This window comes from Stigmatopora nigra, chromosome 19 (assembly GCF_051989575.1).
Source record: "Stigmatopora nigra isolate UIUO_SnigA chromosome 19, RoL_Snig_1.1, whole genome shotgun sequence".
Lineage (NCBI taxonomy): Eukaryota > Metazoa > Chordata > Actinopteri > Syngnathiformes > Syngnathidae > Stigmatopora > Stigmatopora nigra.
In genome coordinates this window covers 4,005,555-4,032,427 of record NC_135526.1, presented here as the reverse complement: position 1 = coordinate 4,032,427, position 26,873 = coordinate 4,005,555, and the positions used below count along the sequence as shown (strand labels likewise).

The 26,873-nt window shown below is 39.4% G+C and overlaps 1 protein-coding gene and 1 long non-coding RNA gene across 3 annotated transcripts in view; both read left to right on the top strand.

Annotated features, from left to right (window-relative positions):
* Positions 1 to 1,803: 1,803 nt before the first annotated feature.
* The window catches only part of dlg4a (discs, large homolog 4a (Drosophila)), a 28,256-nt gene continuing 3,186 nt past the window's right edge, over positions 1,804 to 26,873 (top strand). Inside the window, exons 1-21 of one of the 2 annotated variants that reach the window (XM_077740138.1) lie at positions 1,805 to 2,018; positions 9,216 to 9,377; positions 12,897 to 12,953; positions 18,369 to 18,422; positions 19,090 to 19,140; positions 19,681 to 19,805; positions 20,487 to 20,656; positions 20,784 to 20,920; positions 21,851 to 21,995; positions 23,060 to 23,195; positions 23,274 to 23,430; positions 23,511 to 23,613; positions 23,696 to 23,810; positions 24,425 to 24,601; positions 24,849 to 24,891; positions 24,978 to 25,008; positions 25,140 to 25,187; positions 25,299 to 25,400; positions 25,516 to 25,688; positions 26,232 to 26,344; positions 26,449 to 26,540. In XM_077740138.1, coding sequence (XP_077596264.1) covers positions 1,914 to 2,018; positions 9,216 to 9,377; positions 12,897 to 12,953; positions 18,369 to 18,422; positions 19,090 to 19,140; positions 19,681 to 19,805; positions 20,487 to 20,656; positions 20,784 to 20,920; positions 21,851 to 21,995; positions 23,060 to 23,195; positions 23,274 to 23,430; positions 23,511 to 23,613; positions 23,696 to 23,810; positions 24,425 to 24,601; positions 24,849 to 24,891; positions 24,978 to 25,008; positions 25,140 to 25,187; positions 25,299 to 25,400; positions 25,516 to 25,688; positions 26,232 to 26,344; positions 26,449 to 26,540 — 2,296 coding nt within the window. In that variant the 5' untranslated portion in view covers positions 1,805 to 1,913. Of the gene's footprint in view, positions 2,019 to 9,215; positions 9,378 to 12,896; positions 12,954 to 18,368; positions 18,423 to 19,089; positions 19,141 to 19,680; positions 19,806 to 20,486; positions 20,657 to 20,783; positions 20,921 to 21,850; positions 21,996 to 23,059; positions 23,196 to 23,273; positions 23,431 to 23,510; positions 23,614 to 23,695; positions 23,811 to 24,424; positions 24,602 to 24,848; positions 24,892 to 24,977; positions 25,009 to 25,139; positions 25,188 to 25,298; positions 25,401 to 25,515; positions 25,689 to 26,231; positions 26,345 to 26,448; positions 26,541 to 26,873 lie in introns of both variants that reach the window. The other variant, XM_077740139.1, reaches the window with a different exon arrangement.
* Positions 6,844 to 7,398, top strand: LOC144212350 (uncharacterized). The gene is made up of 2 exons (XR_013329751.1): positions 6,844 to 6,934; positions 7,007 to 7,398. It is a non-coding gene; the product is annotated as an uncharacterized LOC144212350 (long non-coding RNA).

Sequence of the window (26,873 nt, the reverse complement as noted above, 5' to 3'; positions counted from 1 at the left end):
TCCTAATGTCATGAGTATAACACCTCATTGGGAACTTATTAATTATGAAATTTTAATGTCAAGGATGTGAAAACAGTGTAGATCTCATATAAAGGGAACCAGTGGGAAATAAGTAGAGCCACCAGTGTGTGATTTAGAAGAAAGCAACTAAAACGGACCCGTTATTCATTATGGTGAGCTCACAGAGAACACTCACCACCAGAGCAATGGAATACATTAAGTACTGCTATCAAGGACGTCTGTATCCTGTCATTAACTAAGCCCTTGACTGACCCTGGATTGGTTTCCAACAACTCCAAGTGCAAGTCACCGAGATCAAACCTTAACCTTATGTAAATACTTCTATTAAGATGGATGAAGCTGAAAACATCTTGCATGATGCAGTGTATTTTTTTCCCATAAGAAATATGGCGGTCTGCAAAGGCATAGTGTAGTCCATTGGTATTATTATGCTTTACCGATCACAATGAATGCATGTTTAATTCATATAAGTTACCAATATGAGCTGTTTTGTGCCTTTCAAAAGTAACAATGATCGTTCCTATGTTATTTGATAAAAGCAAAGAATGAGAATAGGGAAATATTTGATGTAAATTGGCAAAACAACACAAACTGACAGCCGTTTGTATCCACCAGTTTAAATATTGATATGTTTTGTATTTTGCAGTAAACTACATTTCAGGGCCTTGAACTACCATATATGTGAGAGAGGCTTAATACTTCATTTTTTCTATGCTTCCCAGGATATCCCTCATGAGAGAGGCATGAGAGATAGTCGCTTGTGTACTGGATTTTTTTTTAATGTAGAGCTGACGTCACCAGGGAGCATCAAGCCCAGCGCCGCAGTCGGTCCTGAGATGAATGCACAATATTTAAATGTAACCTAGCCGGTTCTCTCACTCCACCCCGTGGGCTCTTCATGCCTACACAGACCTGCACAAGACACTCACTGTGCTACTACTTGGTAGTTTTGAATATAATAATATAGTTTAACATAATATGACACAGGCCTGAAATAAGCACAGATAATTTGAAAAATGTTAAAAGGTCACGCCACATGGCTTCCATAATCATTCATTTCATATTATCTTCATGTCTTTTGTAACACTTTTAAATGCAGGCTTTTTAATAACATTAAAGCCTTTCATTAAACTGAGATGTCAATGCGGTGAGGGCAAACACCAGGGGAGCTTAATGCATCACCTTTCCTGGTATGTGTGTGTTTGTGTGTGTGTGTGGAGAGGAATGGGGGGGGGTGAGTGTGTAGGTTATGTGTGTGTGTTACTGGCACTTTTGGAGTCATTCATTTAGGACTAGGTGGAAACCACCTTGAGCGAGCACACTAATGAATGGCAGTAGGGTGCACCTCAATCACTAAAGTAGACTCACTACATGAAGGCACTTTGTCTTTCAGCACCACGGACAGCGTCACTCAAATTGGTACTTTGCCACCCGACAGGGGGCGGCGTCGTCCCATTCCACTCAGCTAAAAAAACATCTAACATCAGCGTGTTTAAAAAAATATACGATATATTCACATCTATAAATGTTTAAATTGTATTATCCACTGACCTTTAAGGCTGTTCATGGTTAACCAGCTCCCGTTTCAAGTGAAGTTTGAGTTAAAACATTAAGAGCTTGCGAAAGAGAGAAAGGGGGTGGGGGTGAGGTAAATATCGTGGATGCGCCCCTCGTTCCATCTATACAGCATAGAATGCCTTGAAGGTAACCAAAGTGGGGGGAAAAGTTGCTTTAAAACGCTCTTCGCTGGGAGGCGGTTTTGTTTCAAATTTTGTTGGTTATTAGCCACCAGGGAGCATCCCCACTCCCCCTTGCTTCCGTGGCGATCGTGTGGCAGCGGCGGCTGCGGCGGCGGTGGACAGAGCAGCAGTGTGGATGTGAGGCTTGGACTGATGTCTCTGCCTAATATTAGGAATTTGAAGTGTCTCTCGCCGGTCATGTGCCAGTGTAAGGTCATCTGCAGCAACCGGACCCTGTCGCTCATGTTCGGGTGCAAGGTAAGGAGAATGCATGCGGTGCTGGACGCTGGTTGCACCAACGCCCGTCGTCAGGTCATTTCAACGGGGGAAGATTCCGTGAAATGTGGCTGGTTAAGGACCCGATTTTTCTCAGCCACGCCGGTTAGCTTGCACGTGAATGCTTACAGCCGAGCTGGGATTATATCCTGCACGTAGCAATTGAGGCTCCACTAGTTTGTTTCCCACAATGAATGAAATCACTATCTCCACAGTAGGCCAGGTTCTTCAGGGCTATTCATGCTGACTGGTCCACATTTAGGTTTGCATCATAGCAGAGCAGGGGATTGGCACTGCCTGATTTTTGACCTTGGGAAATGCACTTTCTAAAGCCCAGAGACGTCCATATCTTTCTTCACCAGGGAAAAGCACATGAGTGGCTTTATCCCCCCCATTGGAATCAGATAACCGGAACACTGCTCCTCTTTTCTCATATGGCCCAAGGAGGAATGTCAAGCAGGCAGCTGCTTTATATCTGCAACAATGGATAACAGCTTATGAGGTTTTAGTTGTGCATTTCTAGTTTGAACTTTGACTCAGGGATAAACCGGATATGATGCCTATTTTTGGTTATACATTGCTCCTATCTCTCCTTTGTGATTGTATGTACGTGCTTGCAGAACTTTATACGGTCCATGTGTCAGATTTCGTTGTTGTTTTGTGTTCATTTCCTTAAAATTGGACAAAATAGACATTTTCACTTCCTCTGCCAACACTAAACATACTGTACATTTATATAAGGTCTTTGGCAAGAGGATACCACCTACTCACATCTAATATAGTGACCATTAAGTGCTTTTACTGACAAACCAACACAGTTGCAGTACCAAAGAAACAGTAATGACTTTGTGACTCTTTCCTCTTGTTTATGCCTCCTTTCTGGAAAACATGATCCTTCCGGTGATTGAAGTTGCCTTTCCAGCTCTCATTAGCAAAGGGTGACACAAAAATCTCTAAAGAAACACTTGCTTTGTTGTGTGAGCAAAATGGCAATAAAAAAAAATCTAATACAATTAAATTGCAGTTGCTGTGAACAATAGTTCACAGTGCCGTTTTGATTATATCTTGGAATACAGCGGATATGAAAAGTCTACAATTGTAATTGAAAAATAGTACATCTCTGATTTTGTATTCCTCGGACCTCCAGAAATTGAACGAAGATTTTTATTGGTTAGTTTTTGGGTGGAGACACAGGATCAACTCAGGATTTACATTTGTGGGACACACAAAATAATTTAGAAGCTGATATCTGCCCCTTGCCTCTTGAGTTTGACACATGTATCCTAAAGCAATAGCAATATTAGACAAAACACAACATGAACCACACAAGTTTTAAAAAATATAAGAAATGAACAAACTTCATTGTTTAATATACAACACATATTGCAACCATAAATTGGTACAATTGACTTTCTTCTTCTATTCTGTTAGCTTGGTGCGGATCAGCACAATAACCCTGAAAAAGATCATTCATTTCAAGGTGATTAAATGTTTCTTACATAACAATTGCTGTTGGAGGGAGACTCTCAGTCAACTTGTATTCAAGATCTTAATTAAAAGGGTCTTTCATGGGTCTGAAAGCATTCACAAGTGCTCTAATGGGCTCTCTTATGCTTAATGCTCATTGATGGCTGCACAAGGTTTAATGAAGACCGACCATATCGCTAAAGTGTGTCTTTAAAGATGCATTGCTCTCGAAGAAGGCAAAAGATCGAGTTTAAACGCGGTATTAATGCATATAACGATTTGAAAGTCAGGTCATTCTTCCGTCTTCTCCAGATCCAGATCAATGATCACCTGACTCCCATGATCGATTTGGATATAGCTTTCCTTGAAGATAGGCAAAGAGTGACCTGATGTCTTTCAGACAATGAGACAACCATGTGACAGGAAGAATTAAAAGCCTACTATCACATGTTTTCACAAACTAAAGTTGTCAAAGATTTCAAAAATACACAATCAAGACTCATAGAGACCCCAAAAATAATCCAATTATTCAACAAAAATAATGCAAAGGTTTGCCTATGCATAGTAGAAACCGATGGTGACTGATGGAAGACATATTTACCATGTTTTCAGATCAAAATTTGAATTTCTTGAGGAAAAAATAAATAAAAAGCTGACAACCACAGCAATGAAACTAAATGGATGAAAAAGCCTGCCTTTGTTTACATCATGTCTGGTTCCTGGCCAACAGCAAAATGGGATTAAATGGTTTGCGCTTTTTCAGTTGATTTTACAAAGAAAAGGACCACAGGTTGTGGCTCAGTGAAGTCCAATCTATCAATTCAGTAAAGTAGCCCCTGAGGGGGTAGTGTGACTTTAAATATCACTGCCATGCTATAGTGTTGCAAATTTACAGATTCATATGGATCTAACCTCTGTGAGCCATTCTCTTCATTCAAAGGAGCACTGATGGCACTATGACAGCTACAGATTCAGCAAGAGGGATGAGTGGTAGCACATATTTATTAATGCAGTCTGTATCTAAGCCTAAGCCAAGCAGGGTCACCTCTACCTTGTGAGCTTGTTCTTTCTAGATCATCGGCTCTTAAATGCTATTGTATAACTATGATATATTTGCAGTAGCACTTGGAAGTCATTGATGAATTATGTTACTTTATTATTTTTCATTTTCTGAACTGTTTTATCTTCATTAGGGTTTTAGTTATCTCTTTTAGTTTCAAAACACACCTGGTTCTTTGTAGCCCTTTAACCTCGGTTGCAGTATTTTAAGGCTTATTCAAAAGAGATTGGAGAATTAACACCGGCTGCCGCTGGTTTTGATAATCGTCCATTTCGTAGTAATCACTCGCGGCCAGACGCTGACAGTTGGACATCTATCACCGTCACTTGCACAAAAATATGATCATTTGTTAGCAGCACTTCCGGTTTAAACGAACGGGATATTATAAGCCATCAATGGTAGCCAATGAACTAAAAAAAAAAAGTACAATCTATTATTTAATTCGAAAAAAAAGACCTCAACCGATACGCCAACGCACTACTTAAACCAATTTATGCCTCACATTTCTGTGTGGTTTTACAGCAGCCTCTGTACATCCATGCGAATTCACTTTGAATTTTAATTTTCTAAGTGATTATCTATTAAGCTGCATTCTCTCTGATGCTTGAAGTGAACCCCTGACTTCCTCGTGTTTGTGCATAGGCAGCCAATAAGAGACATGCATCTTATTAAAGCGCAACGTGCTGACAGGGAATAATGGGCTAGCTGCATCAAAGAACTGCTTCTGCATCATGTGACCTCTGGACTTGCATGGAAGTGCATGTTTGTTTACAGTGAAACCATTAAGCAAAACACAGTTTTAACTTTCACATGCTTGGGAGGTTAAGATTGCTTACATGAGTAAAATAAACTGTCTATTCAGCATAACACCAGCGTGTGCCTTATTCTATAGGGATTGCCTTCAAAAGTAATAAACTACTACGCTTGCCGTGTAAATGCCGGAACCGTGATAATGTTTTCCCTGGCGTAATGTAGCCAAACGATGTCTTATCGCATTTGCGTCATCAGCATCTTCGGCCATTGCCGGCCATCTTGAGAGTAGAATGATTCAAGTCAAATACTGTTTAATTCAGCATGTATATTGAAATCAGTTTAGATTCGGCAACATGAGTTCAGTTTCAAGTGACTTTTCAAACAATTTCATAAATGTTAGTGATGCAGTCATCTTGGTGCATTTATAGATTTTAACATTCCAGGTTGGTCCTCCTGCAAGGAGTTTGGATGTTCTGTGTGGGTTTTCTCGGGGTACTCCGGCTTCCTCCCACATTTCAAAGAATATTTATGGTATTGTCACCAGGTATGAGTGTGGGCGAGAAAGGCTGTCTGTCTCGTGTCCTGCGATTGGTTGGCCACTGGTTCAGGGTGTTCCCCGCCTCGTACCCCAAGTCAGCAGGGATAGGCTCCAGCACCCCCGCAGCCCTTTTGAGGATAAGTGTTTCCGAAAATGAATGAATGAATGAAATTTATACTTCCAACCCAAATAGCTACATTAATATGATTTACTATTAACTAAACCATATGGAAATAGATCAATAATTCACTAAGTTAATAATAACTTATTGGAGTAAATCATTCACCTTACTTATCTTTAAATAATAGTCCTTTGATTAATTAGATCTTCGTACCTTCTGAGAAATATGACTTAATATTTGCCTGTTTTGCTGGTTTCTCTGTTTCTTCATTTTCGGTTTTTGATATGACTCCAATGATAGCGACATTGTTAAATGTCAGATCAGATATTTTAATGTGATGGATTTTTTTGGATCCCATCAATGTTGCAGATGAATCATCCTGCAAAAAATGAGATGCAGAGCCTCATGATTGCAAGAAAACAAATTAAGTGGGAATTTATTAGGATGAGGACACAACAAGAGGAACTGCCAATTTGAAATGGGGTGCAAGAAAACTTGTTTTCTTTATGTATTATGTATTTTTCCTGATTCCCTCTCCACCTCATTGTTGTAATGCAAAACCTCTGCATTTGAGTAGGCTGTATTGGGAATACAGTACATATTTTTAGAATCTTGAGCAGTGTCTGAAAGTATACTTTACAGGTAATATGATTTTTAGTCAATAATCCAAATACTGTACTTTTTGGGCAGAGTGAGTAATCCCCAGGCTAAATGCAAAATGTGTTGTTGTAACATACAGCTAAGGCCTATCACTTGTTGTCAAGTCAACTATGGAGAAGATATGTCTGCCCCCCCTCCAGACCAAGAGGGGGCAGAAAAAACCCAATCAAACTCACCTCACATCCTACCTGAGGTCATAGGTCATGAACCAGTATATACATTCAGTAGTCCAGCCTTGAAAGACAAGACAGGCAACAAAGAAACCAGAAGTACCCTTCAGACCTGATCTCATGCAACTGGTAGGATCAAATATAAGTACCACTTAGATGCCACTGGTTTTCAACTGTCAAGTTCTTCTCTATTTTTTTCAGAATTTGCCCTGATTTTCTCACAAGAACAACTCAAATCCTCCCAGTTTACATATTATTGAGGTTTTGGGTGATAGGAAAGAATTACTGTTGCTGAAAGGATTAGGTTGAAAACCTCAAAAAGGGGGACAGATGGAAGCAAGTATGTGACATAATTCAAGTGAAAGGAAAGAGCACCCTCCCAGCCAAGCCCCCCCTTCCAATGTATTTGTAGACCATTTTGCAGATTCACTTGAATTGCAATGTCATACTTTGAGTAGCAGTTTAGAATGATATATTTTTGAAAGGACACACTGTGGATATCGTGCCATGAAAATTGAGCGCAGAGCATTAAATACTCTGTAATGCTTAAATGAGGGAAATCTCACAGTTCTTTTAACACTTGCGCTCTGATAGTTCTTGGACAAAATTACTTGGCTGAGAGGGCAAGGTTGAATTTCCTCACTTCACCTAATGCGCCGTCATCTAAAAAGCTCAAGATCACGCCTTGAATTGCAAACCGACATGATGGAAGATAACATTTGGCATTTGCTCTACATGAAGCTCGCTCATGGAACCATTAAAAGCAACAAATTATCCAGCCACTTGGCATTGGATTATTATCTCAACACGTGCAAATGCCAGCCGTGAAGACTCCTTATATTGACCTTTACAACTGATTATTTTAAAAGCACTGCTTTCCTCACTTTGGTAATATAGTGATTCAATTAAGCTCAGTAGACTTAAATATATATTATTGCTGTGGTAATTTAAGGGTCTGTATGTGATATTCTGATTGCTGCAAACTGTAATTATCTCACGGCTTGTATAGACAGAAACCACGGGAAGCCGTTTCTGCCCATGAAGTTCAATTACAGTAATAATTAAACCTGATTCTTTTTTTTTTTCTCCCCATGTCCCGGATTTATAAGCTCGAGTCATGTGAGTTAATGTGTGTGCATAAATGAAAGAGAAAACGAGGCTGCTTAAACTGCATCCAACATTTCTGTTTTAAGATTCCACCATGATTGAGAGTTTAAAGTACATGGTCATTTAATTTCTCAGTCTTTGGCAGTCGTAAAGGGGCATTTTAAATGTTACTTGTTTGTCAATGGTGCACAAAGCAGAGAATCAATACTAAGCAAACCTCAAGCTCCTGCCTAAGGTGCATTAAAGAGAGAATATGAGCCTCAACTGACACATCCCCCACTAGTGGGACAGAAGGCAACATGGCAACGTGATGGTTGTTCATGCAGGACAGAAAGGGACAGGGAAAGCAAAGCACTTCAGGCCATTTCTTCCTCTGTACTTGAATTGCTTTATTTACATGTATAATCAAATCCATTTAGTGATTAGTTTGATGGGTATTGTTCCAATCAAGAGAAGCTGGTGCAAACTCATAAGGACACTAAAATATATGTCAAGTGAATTAAAATTGGATTACAACACCACCAACAAATCATTTTCTTTTTGGTTTCTATGCTGTTTTTTATTTTTTTAATTTTGCTTCCATGTGTTAATTGTCATTTCTAAGCATTGCTTGCTTTTCCCTCCATTTCTGTTTCCCTTCCCTTACTTGCTGTCTCAGTGAAATGTGATCCAGGACCAATGCTGGCACCCCCCAACTGTGGCACTGCAATCTCTATTCTGCTCTGGTTGCTAGGCAGCCTGCCTTGTCGGAGATGGGCCTCGGTCATGTAGCTCCCTCTCTCTCTCTCTCTCTCTCTGCCTCCCCCCCAAAAAAGAAGAGAGTACGTTAGCCATCAGATCAGATTCTGACTTCGCCTTCCAATTTGTCCGGAAGGGTCCGCATCACTCATTTGGAGCACATTGAGCAAATTGTGTGCAGGAGGCTTGCATTTGTGTTTCCATACACGAATGCCAACCAAGAAGACAACTGTGGCGACTCTCCACTATGACAGTGCCCACCTTTTGACACACGTGATGGAAAATGCTGCATACAGACATTCTGTTATCACACCTCGGAATAAACCTACCGTGTATGGGGAACATGGTGGGTTGCTGGCTGGCTGCCCGTGTGTGGGCTAACAGCGGGGGGTGTAGTGGGGGTTAGGTTATGGGGAAGAACATGCATGATCTTCACTGAAGTGTTGTATGAGTCATTGCGCCACATGTTCCATATGATAACTTCACTTTGTACTTGTAGACAACACAGATTATGTTTTTAAAAACAAACATTTTCATCACTTTTCTTTTTTCCTTGTGTCTGCAGAAGTACAGGTACCAGGATGAAGAGACGCCCCCTTTGGAGCACAGTCCAGCACATCTGGCTCCAGGGAAAAGTGCTGAAATGCTTCACATGAGCGACAAGAACCTCGCCGCCATGGAGGCAATACACGGCTACACGCCGCACACGCATATCTCTCCTGTCAAGGTGAGGACATCGCACATTGTCTGATGACCGTTGTTGATCAATACATAAAACTACTCTGATCCTTCGCCATTTCGCAGCTTCAGAATCTGTGGCTTCAGTACATTGCATTTTTTAAATAATATTACAAAAAAGTTCATAACATACATTCGGTACATTCTGAGGATTCCATCGATAATCCAATGCATCGCAAATCTGATAAAGAGGACTAAATTTCCCAATAACCTTTTTTTAAATTATTTAAATAAAGCGGAAAGGAACTAATTTCACTATAAGTATAGTACTTATTTGTATTTCTAGAATATATTTAGATAGTCTTTTCATATGCCTATAACTGTAATATTTAATAAATACTTGTGTACTTGTATTTTTGTATAGGCGCGAAAACGTAGTTTTCTATATTATACCTGCTCAATGCAGCCTAAAGTCAGCATTTGTAGACTGTGGACACTGTGTACACTTTGAATGTGTTGGGCTAGAATGACCGTACCGTGTCATAATTGCGTAAAAGCCGCAACCCAATGCGTTGTTTCACTTTGCGTCAGGATGAATAACGGTTTAGGGCTATTTGATATGGCAGCTTAACAACATTATTATCGAAGAGTGAGTCAACCTGAGGTTGAGTCGGGAAATACTAGATTCATTTATTCTAATAGTTTGCAAGCTGGAAGGCCGTAAAAGCTGTAACAACAAACACTTTATAGCGCAACGTTTTGCGCCTGTGAACTTACTAAGTAGTCATTTGGTGAGTACTATTAAACTGGAGTATTGTAGTTAGTACTTATAAATCACTGATACACTTTGTAAAAAAACAGTCGAAATCAACTATGCAAAAGTTTAACCAATCAAGTTTGCATTTCAAACCGCCTCGTGTAGGTTCACTCACCTGACTTCTGTGTCGACGGTCGCGGGCCCGATACCCGCTGGTGGCGGTACGATTGGGAGGGATGGTCATTTGTCCCTCTGTGTGCCCTACAACTGATTGGCAACCAGTCTAGGGTATAGTCTGCATCAACGGAAACATGATCACTGTCACTTTACTTGCAGCGTATATACAACACTTGCAAAATGTAAGTAGATGTAACTTTGATGCCCACTTAAAATTGATCCCTTTCACATGACCACTTGTGTTGTTGAACAAATTGACTGGCTTTTAACCGTGCATCTGTCTGCAGGAAGGGTTTATCTTTTGTATATGCATCTCTTGGGACTGTGAGGTCATAGAGAAAGCAGATAGTGTTTGTCCATTATTGTGATTTTTTTTTAATGAGAAGAGAGACTGAGTTCCAGTTATTTAAATCAGGTCTCGCTTAGTTTGATCTGCAGCGGTCTTGGAACTTTGTCCTACGGGGTGCCATGAGGTATTTGGGCAAATGTGTCAAACTGGCTGACCTGAAAAAAAAGGCCATTGAAACGTGAGGTGCCATAACTGCATGGAATAGCTCATTATTTGACGGATTACATTAGACTACAGTAGCCTATCGTTTAAATATTATTTTAATGAGCATCGGATGTGTGCGTCAGCACCGATTAAGTGTGAACAGTGAGTGGTCGTACTGCAGAATTGGTTAAAAATGTTTTCTAACAGTGGAAATTTGAACGCCTTGAAGTGTTAAATCTGGTTGCATGTGAAATTTTAACACTTAATAAATCAATTAGAGAGGCCCCCTGGAGACCCTAGTTCCGGCCACACTCCACCCCTTATGACCATGTAGTTGCCACGCATCTCCACACATTTTCAAAGTTGCCTATCTAAACATATATATATATATGAATATGAAATAAATATATATGAATATAAAGGGAAAAATCCAATAGCTAGTTTTTACCTTTATGTGATTTATCGGGAGTTTTTTTTAATGTTATTTTTATTAGAAAGGAATCCGTCATTATTCACTATTTGCAAAATCTTTAAGTAAGAAACTCCCTTTGCTATGCTTCCTGATGGTTTGATTAATTTCCATTACCTGAAGGAAGTTTGTGTTCCACCTCCAAGATGTGAAATCAGTAATTATCCCGAGATGAGAGGTGCACCATTTTCAACTGGAACATAGGGAGTAGACGTGCTTCTTTCCCAAGAATCTTCCATTACCTGATAATCAAAGTCTATTTATCCTTTTTTTTTACTTTGTGGTGTGTGGCAAAGCATTACATGAGTCATTCAATGCCCCCAAAGGTGCGTGGTTGCACAAATGGATTTCTTCTTTCTGCATGTGTGAGTCCACTTGGGAAATGATGTTGTTTTATACTGGACTTCAGTAAGAACAACTTTGCCATATACCTTTAGTTTAGACCATCATTTTCCAATTTTTATTGAGCCAAGGTATCACTTTCCTAATACAAAAAAATGTCATCTCCAAAAAATATTTATCACATAAACTATATATACAATATATACTGAAATAATAGTCTGGTTCCCGAAATACATTCCCACAGCTCCTCTCATGGTCAGTATCGTGGTTGGTAATCACCACTTCATACCGTTTAACGGCAGAAATGCCATATCAGATATCAAATAGAATGCATAACAAAATGATAAACTAAAATAGAAAGATAAATTTATGAAAGAGGTATTCAATTTGTGTGTGGTCAGCAGGAAGCAATAACTGAGCCCAAAGAAAAGGAAGTCGACAATTTTGATAAGCCAGCAAAAAAGTTGTTGATTTAGGATTTGGGATTTTAATGGAAACTATAGGTAGTAAATAATTTAGCACTGCCTCCTGTACTAAACCTTGACTCTCAAACTGAGATTTAGAGGATACTATTTCATTGTTGTAATTGTAGTTCCAATGATGAGATTGCATTAATGAATATACACACATACAGCATTATGAACCATCTACTGTTCATGCTATTGTTATTGTCTTTTTACAAGTTATAGTAAATCAAATATACAGTCACATCAGCCCAAAATAATTTTAACTTGTTGTTTTGCATTTATTACAATCTACTAAAACTGTATATTTTGCAGCACACTAATGAGACACTTAACGACGCATATCAAAACAATGGCTCAAAATTGATTAACACTATAAATTCTTTACATGCATATATGGCCATCTGCTCCTAGTTGATGTGAATATACTTAATTTTAGCTATAGACAACTTAGATATGGGTTTTGTTACGGGTGGCCCGGAAACTGAGTTGTTAATGCCTCGGCCACATAGTTGTGGGAGTCATAGGTTCAAATCCAGGTACTTTGGTCAAATGCCAGAAGAAAGAAAATAATAAAAATGTATTATTTATTTTTTTAACTTGAAATGGACAGTCTAACCTAGAGACTCAAACAATAATATTTCATGATTACAACTTTCATCAATATTTGTACAAGCTCATCTGGGATTTTGTCTCAACTCTGGTGACCTGCTTTCTAACATTTTCTGCTGAGAGCTCAATGCGACATGAAGTTGTCAGCATCCGCTCTGATAAATTAAAACATAAAACAAGTCTTTGTTCTCCCCCACCCCTGGGCCCGCCCGCGTGTCCTGCACAATTACCCTCTCTCCTTTGTTGTTTTGCAGCCAGTGTTGATGTCTACAGGACATACTCCAATGTACACCTCTGCCGTTTCTACACTGGTAAGCGCACTAACCTGTGCCCGTATGGAAAGCTTGAAATTTGTCATCATCACACAGCATCACTCGTACACCCATTTCCTGCCATTTTCCTTAGTCCGGTTTTGCAGATTATAACGAGATAATCATCCATCATTCCAAGCCATTTATCTCTCTCAAGAATGAGGTCATCTTTTTTTGCTTTTTCTGCCACAGCACCTAACCTCACTAATTCATTCATTCATTCAAAAAGGAATGTTTGACCATCCAAATTGGTGTTAGTGACCTTGAATCATCATCTCATTTAATAAACTTTGTCATAATCAAAGAGGTTGCATGAAACTCTATGGCATCACTTTTTGCCAACGAAAAAATCTTGCATTTCAAGGCTGAGATAAACAACATTGAGCTTTATGCATTTTAAATGAATGTTATGTATTTCACACATGCTTACTTTTATTTATCTCACAAATCGTTTGGCAAAGAAGGCATTGCCTCAGTGATGCATTGCAGTATGTGCGTGGGCACCATTGCAGCTGGTGTAGTACTCATGTGGTCGTGTCCGTGTGTAGGTGGTCTCGTCACTCTCTTGCTTTATGGCATTAATGGTGCGGGGCTCGCTAGCTAGATTTACAGGTAGGAGGCTCTCTGTGAACCTTGCAAAACATTAGCTCATTAAATAAGAGGAAATCTCTGCCTGATGTGTGGAATCCGGAAAACATCTGTTTTCGCTTCACAATATACTTTTAGTTACATTTCCAATGGTCAGTGTTCAATTTTTGACTACAAATTACGTTCGTACACTGGAGACGTAACTCGGAATTCCATGGAAGTCAGATTTTACTCTTAAGGTCAAAATGTACCTCAAAATAGTATAAAAAAGTATTTAAAAAAGTATATAGATGAATGGGATCTGTCATTATGTGCAGCTTTGTGTAGGCATACTTTGCTATTCTACTACCTAATTTTCCACCTAATAAGACAGAAGATCCACTGATACGTGACAGAGAATGTCTATAATTTAATTTGTGTTCAAAAACTGATAGTGGGACTTTAATGGCAAATACAACTGATTTGTATTCTAACAGTGATTAACATAGTAGAATAGAGATGTAAAGGTTTTAAGATTGGGTGACTTTATTTTATTTTTAAATTATAACTGTGGGCAAGTTATAAAATGCATTTACTGTAATGCTTGGATAATGTGGGCGTGCTGATTTTAGGGTCTTGTCCTACCCTGTCATACCCTAATCTTTTCTGTCCACTATTTTGATGCTTCTTTTTCGGAGGTAAACACACAACAAATATGAATGTGTAAGCCTCAATTGCCTTTTAATATCTAACCTTAATGGATTTATCTTACACTGGATCTTTCCTTATGGAAAAGGTTGTCAATAATTTGAGCACAAAAACAGAAAAACACTTTTGTTTATAGGCAAATCATCCTCCAAGCCTGGCAAATCTTAAAAGGTGTGTTTGAAATACATCTTTAAGTCCTGGTTTTTTAACCTTTCCCCAAGAGATCATGATTGTAACAGATGCTTTCTGCTCTGCCCTTTAGTCAAGCCTGTATCTGCTGCCTCCTACCTTCATTTTCCTCCTCTTCCTTACTTTTCTTTAATAAATGTTTAAAGATGTCCCTGCAGTTTCAGTGTAATTACTGTGCTGCAGTAGTCCAGGTCTACTGGGAAGGGAAGGGTGTAACTATGCATGCAAAAGGAGGAGGTGAGAGCTGCGTATGCTGTATGAATGACAGAAGACAGCTAGTGAGGGTTCACACTGAGTAAGGTGACATAATTGAAAGGAAAAAAATGGAGTTTTATCTAACAAAATGAGAATGTCAGTTGACAGCCTGTCCTTCTGCGTATCCTTACAAAAGCATGATCAATTGTTATATCAACTGTATGTGAATATAGCATTTCTGAAAGAGAGAGCAACTAAACAAAGACAATGAATTCTAAAAAATATATTTTGTTAAAAGTTGAAACATTATTGTCTGTATAATTCTTGATTATCTGTGTAATGCTCTCTAATAAGAGTATCATTTAATTTGTGTTTTAAAACTGATAGTGGGACTTTAATGGCAAATACAACTGATTGGAATTCTAACAGTGATTAATTCTAGGCCCATTAATGACAAACTGCATACTAGTAGTTGTTAGATCTCCCGCTATTGTTCCTGACTCTGTGACAAAGTAGCACTACCAGAACTGCTTGTGATGCTACAGCCGATTTCAGTTCCTTGTCCTTCCAAGTTCAACCTAAGCGTAATTGCGCCCCCTCATGCATCAGCATTGTGAGAATTATATGGAAAGACAGCCAAGTAATTGCCATCAGAAATTCCCTGCTTGCTTCCCTTTGCCTCAGTGCTACAGGAGGGAGGGGTAAAGTACAATATAGCAGCAGAAAACATTAACTGCATTTTTCATCGCACACAGACCAGCAGCAGAACGGCGGTGCTTTCAAAGCCCGCTGATACGGATGATGGAGGGCGTCAGGGATTATTTCCCTTTTTTAAAAATATTTTTTCTTGCTATGGATGGGTGACTTCTTAAGACAGGACGACTAGGACTCGGATAATTCCGAGTCATATTAGGGAGGCAGAATTTGTGAAGCTCAAGCTGTTGTTTTGGCGGATGGAGATGAGGTCTATACACTTGTGAGACAACAAGGAAGACTAATTGGGCCATGCTCATTATTAAGATGCATTTTCTGTCTAGTACTCTGTAGTGCATGTACTATGCTGTGGATAAGCCGAAATACTGTATGAATTTTTATTTAATGATCGTGATGAGGATTGACAACAAACACATTTATGGGACGTAGGTAGGGTTTTCTTTTCTAACTAAAACACGCTCAAGACCTCAGCACTGAGACACAATGTTCATTGCACTGGGGTATGCTAAAAAGTTCCTTGGCAATGTACAGAAATCCAAGAAACGACCACTTCGTTCCAGGGTAGGTTTCCTTCCTCTATGATGCAGTGCAATGTTGCTTTATTGTTTATCTTAATTGTCCATAATAAACTCTAACTTCTGCTAAGATTAACGTACTAATGATTTTGACATCCCAGTGGGGTCTATTTGGAGTGCAGGGTTTATCTGATGAAGTAGAAAAGGAACAAGGGGGCAAGGTGTCTCATAAAGTGGAGGTCACCATTGAAGAGAATGCAGGTTTTTTTTTATCACCATGTCCATGAGGAATCTAGTCTACCTATGAAATCCTAATCAGTGTGAATTAGTGACTCAACTTCTATTTATATAAATATGCATTTCTGTCTTCGTCATAGTTCAACGAACATGGAGGTGGTGGCCATCTGCCTTTGGAGTAATAATGGCTGGCACCTTTGTTAGCACTCCAGACAGGATTTAATAGGAAGCCAATAAGTGTAAAGTTTTCTTAATTTGACATTCAAATAAACATTTATACTAGTGAGCTTGGCCATCATTTAAATCTGCATGCATATTTTATCATATTGTGTAAAAACATGACCTAACTGGCCCAATGCAACTAGAAAACATTATTAAAACTCCCAACGCATGCACACTTCTCATTATACTATCTCAAAATGAGACACACTCTGCGGTACTATATTCGTACTCCTTTTGGCTCCATTAGGAAAATACATCTCTTCTTACTATACAGCGTAAAAAAAAAACATTTTCTCCTTCCCATGATGCCTGTATGCTTAATTGCTGTAGTAATTTATGAGGTATTTAAAAGGAAAACATTAAACTTGTTGACTGTTTAATGAGCCTTCCAACTGTGAGGTGTGCAGTTATGTGTTAACTCACCTCTCGGGTGCATCATTTGAGTTTTACAAATTGAGGTGGGGTTTAATTCATATTAGTTGACTGATTGATTGTCGGGTTATTTCGGGAAAAGTACAGAAAATATATTTCTGCGCAAAGATAAATCAGAATGTAACCCCAAAATTTTCTTGCTTTTACATTGGGATAGAATTTTCTGCTGGCTATTATCATGTATTCTGCCTGGAGAATAGATAACGATGTATTTGATGTAATGTTCAAGAGCACTTGGCCCACTGGACAGAGCTATACACATCAATGTGTAAGGCGCACAGGGGCTATTTGAATGGTCGAGTGAGCATTATGTGGAGGCTGTAGGACATTTTGTATTTATCGTTTGTATGGAGCTATTATGAGTTGCCTGATTAGATGCATCAATCGTCAACTTGAGGATGAAGCAATCGTCAAGGTAATGATTTTGGATTGTGTTTCATCTGCATTTTTCTGCTCCTTCTGATATGCAAATGCATAGCTGTGAAAAATCACCTTCATCAAAATTTGCGCCAGGCCCAGTATGCTTACCGTCCAAGTCGTTAAGTACTCTAACTCGAATATTTTCCAACACTGTGATCATCAATCAATAGAAGATATGATGCAAGGAACGAGCAAAGCAATCACAAAATCAAAAATGAGTGAGAGGAGGTTGGAAGCGCCTGCTATGAAACCAAAATGCATTTTCAAGTACTTGTAAGGGCATTAACAACCCAAATTGAACACAAGTACAGTATTAAAAAATACGCAGGAATGCCCAAATGGAATATACAGACGCTAATGATAGTGACCTGTTTTTGCTTGTATTATCGTCAAAGGAAATGATGTTTGCAGATGCTTTTGCGGTAAAATTTTCTGTTTCTCAATGATTGTTGTGCATTTTATTGTACCCGCGTCAATGAAGGTCATGAAGCTGATTCGATGCATTTGACACATTTTAAATACAAGACATTTTTTATTTCTAACCAGGTTGGAAGACAATGGCAGAAAATTGCACAGAATGTTCGGATTTTATCATTTATATTCATGTCCTGTGCTTACACACTTTAAGCAGGAATGTGTATCCTGGAAGCAAAAAAAAAAAAACACAGATTCAGCTTCTTTTACACTTTTTTTGTCACCCTGTTTAATTTGTTAACTGTACTAGTCAATTAAACCAAGCATGTTCCGCCACACATGCTGTTGGTAGGAAGTGAATAGCCACTTTCAGCATCAAAAATGTATGCTGTACAATCATTTAAAATAGCTGAACCAAGATAAGACACTGGTTTAGAGCAGAGGCGAGAGTGGATTGCATGAATTATTTCTGGCGACTGTCATGAAAACATCATCGCAAATGCTGTACTATAGACAGTACTCGTTATCCTTTAGCAACAGAGGTGGGTTCAATTTTTGCCATTATATTTACTTGTGAAGCTTTATGAGAAATGTGTATTTCTAAGAGTAATTTCACTACTCCATACATTTTCCTTTTACCTGAGTAAAAGAAATACTACTTTTACTCCTTTCCTTTAAGATACATTGATTCATGGCATTTTTTTCAGTACATTTGCTGACTTGTCTTTGAGTTCATCACGTTTTATTACATAATGTACATATTTTTCTCTGCCTCTCTCTCTCTATTTTCCCCTCCCCCCAGGGAAATAGTCCTCCTGTGGTGGTGAACACGGATACACTAGATGGATCGCCATATGTAAGAAACATGTATAATCTTCTACATTTAAAAAAAAAAAAAAAGGAAAAATGTCCTCACTACTTCCTTTGTATGGGTGTTGCCCAATAGTTTTGATCTCTTCTACCAATTTTGACTTGAAATAGTTTAATATGCCTGAATATATTCCAGGTTTCAAAGTGAATGTGAATAGAATATTCATGGTCCACGCCACATAGAAAAAAAAGATAAGAGATGCTGAAACTGGATGAATGGAATACTGATTTTTAAAAAAATATATAGTTATTTATTTTTGGCAAAATAGTGAGTGAGGCTTTCCACACGGAATTTTATTTTGTAGCACAGCAGTTGTTTTTCTAGGTCAGACATCATGTCCTTAAATTCCATCTTCCACAGGGAGGTTCATAATTGCCAAGCTAATACTGATGAGTTGGTATGCTATTCATCCAGAAGATAAATTGGACCAAAAGAACAATGTGGCTATTCATCAAGCAGGTACCTTCCTGGGCCAACATTAGTAGTGTTTCACAACCTAGGTAAATTTAGCAAGTTGAAGCATCAGTTTCTTCCTCACAGATGACTGAAGTTTAATGTATTTTAGTTGTTATTGTTATGACTAATTGTATTAGTACTTCTTTTGCATATTATTCTCTCTTAAAAACCAATCAATGCCTCATTATAATTGCAGGTGAATGGAACAGAAGGGGAAATTGAATATGAGGAAATCACACTGGAAAGAGTAAGTTTTCCAATTACCCATTTCTTACACCCAGTAGCAAATTGGTCGATTCTTTTCTTTCTTTTGTTCATTGTATTTATTGATGCCGGCCCGGCGGATGAGTGGTTAGTCCATTGGCCTCACAGCTCTGAGGTCCTGGGTTCGAATCCATGTCGATCATCCTGTGTGGAGTTTGCATGTTCTCTCTGAGCCTGCGTGGGTTTTCTCTGGGTACTCCGGTTTCCTCCCACATTCCAAAAACATGAATGTTAGTTTCATGCTATGATTGGCTGATCACCAATTCTGGGTGTCCCCCACTTTGTGCCAGAAGAAAGCTGGAATAGGCTCCAGCACACCCCGCAACCCTTGTAAGAATAAGCAGTCCAGAAAATGAGTGAATGAATTATTTATTGACACTCAATTACTGAAAGACAAGTTTGGTTCATATTTAGTAGTCTACTACGACTTGTCTACAAGAGCACCTTCCCTGAGGGCACACTCAAAGGCCCTCTCATTTTCTGAATTATTCACCATGTTTGCATGTGTAATTTTTTATTGTAGGGGAACTCAGGCCTGGGTTTCAGCATAGCAGGAGGAACTGATAATCCTCATGTGGGTGACGACCCGAGCATCTTCATCACCAAAATTATACCTGGAGGAGCAGCGGCTCAGGATGGACGCCTCAGGTAGCACTTGAATTTTATCCATCAACATGCTAATGATCCATAAATGCATGTAAGACACCACATACGAGAAATACGAGGTGGCTGGTTTATATGTAAAGTTTTTTATTTTATTTTACTGCCTCATATGCATTTGTATATAGTTTTCTAGGCTTCTGTTAAAATCTGTCTAATACAATTATATAAAAGACTACAACCTTCCAAAGCACTTCCAAGATGAGAACTTTGAAAGCTCCCAATCTTCCAGAATTGGATGTGTTTAACACCCCTAATTTCCCTCAAGAAACATGTCCCCAACATTATGCCGCCCTCAGCAAATTTCCCCCAAAAATGAGCACAATGTAATTGCCATGGCCATGAAATCGATGTCAAGCACATGCAAATAGAATAGCGATAAGTAAAGTACTTTCCACTCTTTGCCGAAGGAACGATAGCATTCTAAAAGAGACAATGAAATAAAAATGTCAAACACAGCCTTGTAATAAAAATAAGGACCACAATGATGACAATTCTCATCATTAATATTACCCTTTCTATTTGTATATAAAGGCATTTTGTTCCTCTTTCTTGAGCTGTATGGTCAAGTAAGAAGAATTGCTATTATTTAATTATATTTGACTATTTATATTATTTTTCTCAAGCCCACCACCATTTATGTTTTCCTTTGTCTCTTCCCTTGGGTAGTGTGAATGACTGCATCCTCTTTGTGAATGATGTTGACGTGAGAGAGGTGACACACAGCCAGGCTGTGGAGGCCCTAAAGGAAGCAGGTGCTATCGTCCGGCTCTACGTTCTTCGTCGGAAACTGGCGGCAGAGAAGATCACTGAGCTTAAACTTATCAAAGGGCCTAAAGGTATTTTAAAAATGAGGATAGAAGTTGCCTTTGTGGGTTTAAGACCCTGTTTTTAATGTACTTTTCGGATTTAGAATCTCTATGAAGTATTTACAGATACTATTTTGTTTGGATCTCCTTTTCTCAGGCCTAGGTTTCAGCATTGCCGGAGGAGTGGGAAACCAGCACATACCCGGAGATAACAGCATATATGTTACGAAAATTATAGAGGGCGGAGCGGCACATAAAGATGGACGCCTGCAGATTGGGGATAAGATTTTAGCGGTTAGTGGCTCTTTTCAAAATCTTAATTTGATTCAACTGCAGTCGCTGACAGCGGCTTTCTATGTCACCATTGTATTCAAGTAACCACATTGAAATATGCTCACAATGTTTACATGATTGTCTGACACAAAAAATGGGACTTGAAATTAGAATGAGAGTTGGAATTTACATTTACTGCAATTCATTCATTTTTTGAACCACTTTATCCTCACTAGGAGGGTGCTGGAGCCTATCCCAGCTGACTCTGGGCCAATCTAGGGTAAATTTAGTGTCCAATCAGCCTACCATGCATATTTTTGGGGCTGTGGGAGGAAACCGGAGTACCCGGAGAAAACCCACGCAGGCCTAGGGAGAACATGCAAACTCCACACAGGTTGAGCGACCTGGATTTGAACCCAAGATCCCAGAAGTGTGACGCCGACATGCTAACCACTCAATCCACCTGGCTGCCTCCATTACATTCATAACTATGCTACTAAATGAGTGGGAAGAGCTCCATGTAGAACGTTTAGGTCAGGTCTTTACTGCCTCCTTCTGGAGAACCAATGAAGGAACAACTGAAGTATACTTTTATAGTCACCCTTATCAGTATGGATGGAGAGAAACTCTTTATATGTGACTTCTGAGACGGCCTTTGTGGAGTGGGAAATTGAATTGAATTCATTTGTAGGGGGGATCTGATGTCATTATAACCTCCTGACTACCAGTAGTTCAAATTTGTCCTCTGTAGAGGACATTTGTAAACCTAAATATCTCCCACCCAGTGTAATGATACCAAATTTCTTTTGCAGTATTCCAATGACTTGAAACACAGATTGGGAAATTTCAAAATAAATATGATTGGTCAACTTTTTTTTTCTCTGGTAGTCAGGAGGATATGTTGAGAGGCCTCGTCTCTATTGCCATATTGATTTCAGTGACCCGTTTAAGGTAAACAACGTGTGTCTGGAAGATGTCATGCACGAAGATGCGGTGGGGGCGCTGAAGAACACAGCCGAGGTGGTGTACCTCAGGGTGGCCAAGCCCAACAACCTGTTTCTGACCAACTCCTACAATCCTCCAGATCTCACCAACAGTAAGACAACCTAAAAACATGTTTGAACACATTGAAATGAAGTAACTTGCATAAATCATGGCAAGCCAGCTCCGATGGTTTAGTATTAAAACAAGCGAGCATTTAGTGAATACTTTTTCCAAGATTATACACCCACACAAAGAACCAAATTTAGACTAGCCATTTAAAATAGAGGAGCCTGGACATTGCAGCTTTCTGAATTACAGGAGATGAATGTGGGCGCACCGTGTGAATTCAAAGACTCGTTGGAAAGGGTCAAGGCTTTGTGTTAAGGATGCATTAATACCATTTTTATCCCAGACTGAACAGGACTAAAAGTACTTAGTTCGGAACATGACATTAGTGTAACAAATGTATTATTTGGAACTAATAATATGATGGACCCATATGTAATTGAGAAATGGAAAAGAAGGGTAGGTTTAAATAAGCTTATACTTCATCCTACTCCTTTTTTTTGCCATACTGAGTGAATTATGTTATCATATTTCTAATGGTCATGTCACATATATCATCAGTTGAAATGTACAGTATTTTCACAACTATAAGGCACACTTAAAAGTCTTATATTTTCTCCAAAATAGTCAGGGCGCCTTATAATCCAGTGTGCTTTATATATGGAAAAAAAAAGTGTCATTCATTGAGGGTGCGCCTTATAATGCAGTGCGCCTTATAGTCATGAAAATACAGTAATTGTCAAGCACTATCGGTGAATTAGCATTTTCACTAGTATGCAGACGGTATACAAAGAAGGGTTTACGTCAGGGGTGGGCAAACTCTTCCACAAAGGGCCGCAGTGGGTGCAGGATTTTATTCCAACCCATAAAGAGGACACATTTTCACCAATCTGGTGTCCTGCAAGTGCAATCAGTGGATTGCAGTCAGGTGCTTAATGTTTTCTACAGAAATCTCATTGGTTAAAGCGTCTGTGCTGGAAAGACCTGCACCCACAGCGGCCCTCGAGGACCGCTTTGCCCACCGCTGGTTTACGTGAATGAATCATTTATAACTGAGCTCCTTGGCAAAACAACCTCTCCTTACCATGTATAAAACATTGTCTCTCCTAGCATATTCCCATATGGATACCGAGCTTAGCCACCCAAACTACCTTGGCTCAGATTACCCACAAGCCCTCACTCCCACTTCGCCAAGTCGCTTTTCACCCATTCTTCACGGCCTCATGGGAGATGATGACATTCCCAGGTAAGAAAGAAATGACGCTAAAGTGGCGCGAGGAGGATTTCTCAATTGCTGTTCATTTGCGTCCATGTCTTTTTGAAGAGAACCTCGTAGGGTTCTGATTCACCGAGGTTCCACGGGTCTGGGATTCAATATTGTTGGAGGAGAGGACGGAGAGGGCATTTTCATCTCTTTCATCCTGGCAGGAGGGCCAGCCGACCTCAGCGGAGAGCTGCACAAGGGCGATCAAATCCTGAGTGTAAGATTCAGTTCTTGGACAAATGACCTAACACCGTAGTGACGTTTCGACGGTTATGATACCCCGGATGTGTGGGTCAGGTGAACGGGGTTGACCTACGGATGGCCACGCACGAGCAGGCGGCCGCAGCTTTGAAAAACGCCGGCCAGACGGTGACCATCATTGCTCAGTATAGACCAGACGGTAAAGCTCAAAGCCTAGTACGTATACACGAGAATATTTCATTGACGAATCTGAAATAAGATTTTTGATTTGCCCCTGTCAGAGTACAGTCGTTTTGAAGCTAAGATCCACGACTTGAGGGAGCAGCTGATGAACAGCAGTATGGGATCTGGGACCACCACGTTAAGAAGTAACCCAAAGAGGGGCTTCTACATCAGGTAAGTCAAAAAAAAAAATAGAATTGAAATGGGTTGCAACATTACAAGGCAAATCTTAGATCTCAGATTGTTGTTATTTTGGTTTTTTTTAGAATGTGCGCTTCTAATGAATTCGGGTGGATTATGTCATTTCATCTTTGATTTACTATAGTGTGTGGGCAGTATAATCATATGCTGATTCAAATCATTTGATTGCCTCGAGGAAGAACCATTTAATCAGTGGACTGCAAGTCATTATGGCGAGCATTCAAAGCCCCAGGATGGGATTGTAATTAACAGCTCAAATGTGCTGAAATAAATGGTGTTCAGGGTATGCTTGTCTTCAACAAAACAGGGTTTTGGTGTCTTTAGTTCAAATTTTTCATTTCAAGTTATGATGAACAACGACCCAGGATTTGATTGTGTACAGTAATACTTGGTTTTATCGTAGCGCAGAGAACAATACTATCAAAAGTCATCACAACAATGCAAATTTACTCAAGTGTTTAAGTGTCCAGAGAGCCTTATTAAATTTGAACAAAACAAGTCATATTGTTCTTTTGGCAAGGTTCATCCATTCATGTTTATGATAAGAATTCACATCAAGTTTAACCATCCATTCTTGTATTTTACAGGGCTCTGTTCGATTATGACAAGACGGCGGACTGTGGTTTCCTTAGTCAGGCACTAGGCTTTAGATTTGGGGACGTGCTCCATGTGTTGGACTGTGGGGATGAGGAATGGTGGCAGGCACGGAAAGTCAGCCCCCAAAATGAGGCGGAGGAGGTTGGCTTCATTCCCAGCAAGCATAGGTCAGACACACACTTGACTGTCTGTCCGGTAATCCGACAAAATACACTTTTTTTGAGCCACTTGACATTCAACCAGTGATGAAATGTAATTTAAGAAATGAAAAGAAGCATTTGCCTCTACTTTATAGCCAGAATGATTTGTTTTTTTTAATAATGTGCTTATCACACACTCACAATTGCCATACTTTCTCAATTTCTGCTTTTATTATTTTTTTGGTTTGTGTTTTTTATATGCTTTCCTCTGCAGGGTGGAAAGAAAAGAATGGTCACGTGTCAACACCAAAGAGAGGGTGGGTTGTTCAAAAATAAGATCATCAATGAAAATGACTCAACTGAATTGGCTCATAATGTGTTCTTCTTCTTTTTTTTCATGAAGGATCACGGTCGAGACACTTTGGGAACGCTAGGTAATAATCGAGCTTCCTTTTTTTGTGCTTTTAAAAATGACAATATTGTAATTCATACATGCCGGAAAAACATGAATGTCATATGATGGAAAGAAGAAATCTGGCTAATTGCTTCCCTTATCCGTCACCAGGGAGAGATAAAACATCGCACAGTTATGAGACCGTCACCCAAGTGGAAGGTAAGGCTATAAACAATTATGTCAAGTCATTTTCTCCAGGCCATTAAAGTGGATTATCATCGTCATTTCCCGTGACTAGCCAATGTAAATGCTCCCTTCTCTCTTCAATAGTTCACTATGCCAGACCCATTATCATTCTGGGTCCCGTGAAGGACAGGATAAACGACGACCTATTGTCTGAGTTCCCTGACAAGTTCGGCTCGTGCGTCCCACGTAAGTAATTGAGCTGTCAGTCACTGACACAGAGCTGCGCCGCCATTTTCATTTATCATTTCAAGATTTGGAAAACGGTCCTAGAGTTTACTGACTTTTTTTGCCCTGTTAACAGACACCACACGGCCCAAACGTGAGTATGAGGTGGATGGACGGGACTACCACTTTGTGTCTTCGAGGGAACAGATGGAGAAAGACATCCAGAGCCATCGCTTTATCGAAGCGGGCCAGTACAATAGTCACCTGTACGGCACCAGTGTCCAGAGTGTCCGCGAGGTGGCTGAACAGGTGCGCAGAAAGATAAAATAAAGAGCGTATTGACTCAAATTCAAAGATTAATGCAGTCAAGGAAACTGTCGTGTTTAGTGATCTTTGAGCTATATAAGTAGTATATACAGCAGTTGATGTTTCTCTATCTTTGACACATCATTTTTACACATCACATGTGTCAAAGTGGCGGCTTGGGGGGCCAAATATGGCCCGCCGCATCATTTTGTAGGGCCCGGTAAAGTAAATCATGAGTGCCGACTTTCTGTTTTAGGATCAAATTAAAATGAGGAGTATAGATGTATATTAAATGTCCTTATTTCCCCCCTTTTAAATCAATCATTTTAATTTTTTAATCAATTTTTTCTGTGTTTCTAGTTCAAAAATCATTTTCTAAAATCTAAAAAAAATAAATTTAATTGCAAAAAAACTAAAATAAACATTGTTTTAGAGCTAAAAAAAACGGAATATTCAGGGCTTTTAATCCAATTCATAAAAAAATCTATATATTATATCTAAACTCGAGTCTGACACCCTCTGCGTACACTTTTTTTGTGTATGCAGCAAGGGAAACACTGTATTCTGGACGTGTCAGCCAATGCCGTCCGACGACTACAAGCTGCTCAGCTCCATCCGATCGCCATCTTTGTGCGGCCCAAGTCATTGGAGAATGTCCTGTATGTAGCTTGAAATCTTTTGAGAAATTATTTTTGATTAGCTGCAAGTTTTTTGGGGGAATTAAAGTATATACTCTGACGGATCATTTTCTTGACGCAAACAGAGAGATCAACACTCGTCTGACGGAAGAACAGGCCAGAAAAGGAATGGACCGAGCCCTGAAACTAGAACAAGATTTCATCGAGTGTTTTTCAGGTGAGAACGATCATATGATGTCAATGCAATGTGATATTTCAGTGTGTGACTTTTATGCTTAGCAGTGAATTTAGGATACAGCATCAGCAGATGGTAAACCTGAGCTCAAGCATCTGGATTTTCACCCCACTGCACTTTTAGTCATAAAATTGCTCTATTTAATCCTGGAGAGAGTTCCAATGCAGATTTGAGTCGATATTTCCAATTCAATGCGCAGGCTTATTTGATCACACCAGATGGCCATAATATATGCTCTTTTTTTTAAGAATTCCACCAACAATCGTAAAAACATGTACCTTTTCCAACTAAAGAACGTCACATTTACATTTTGGC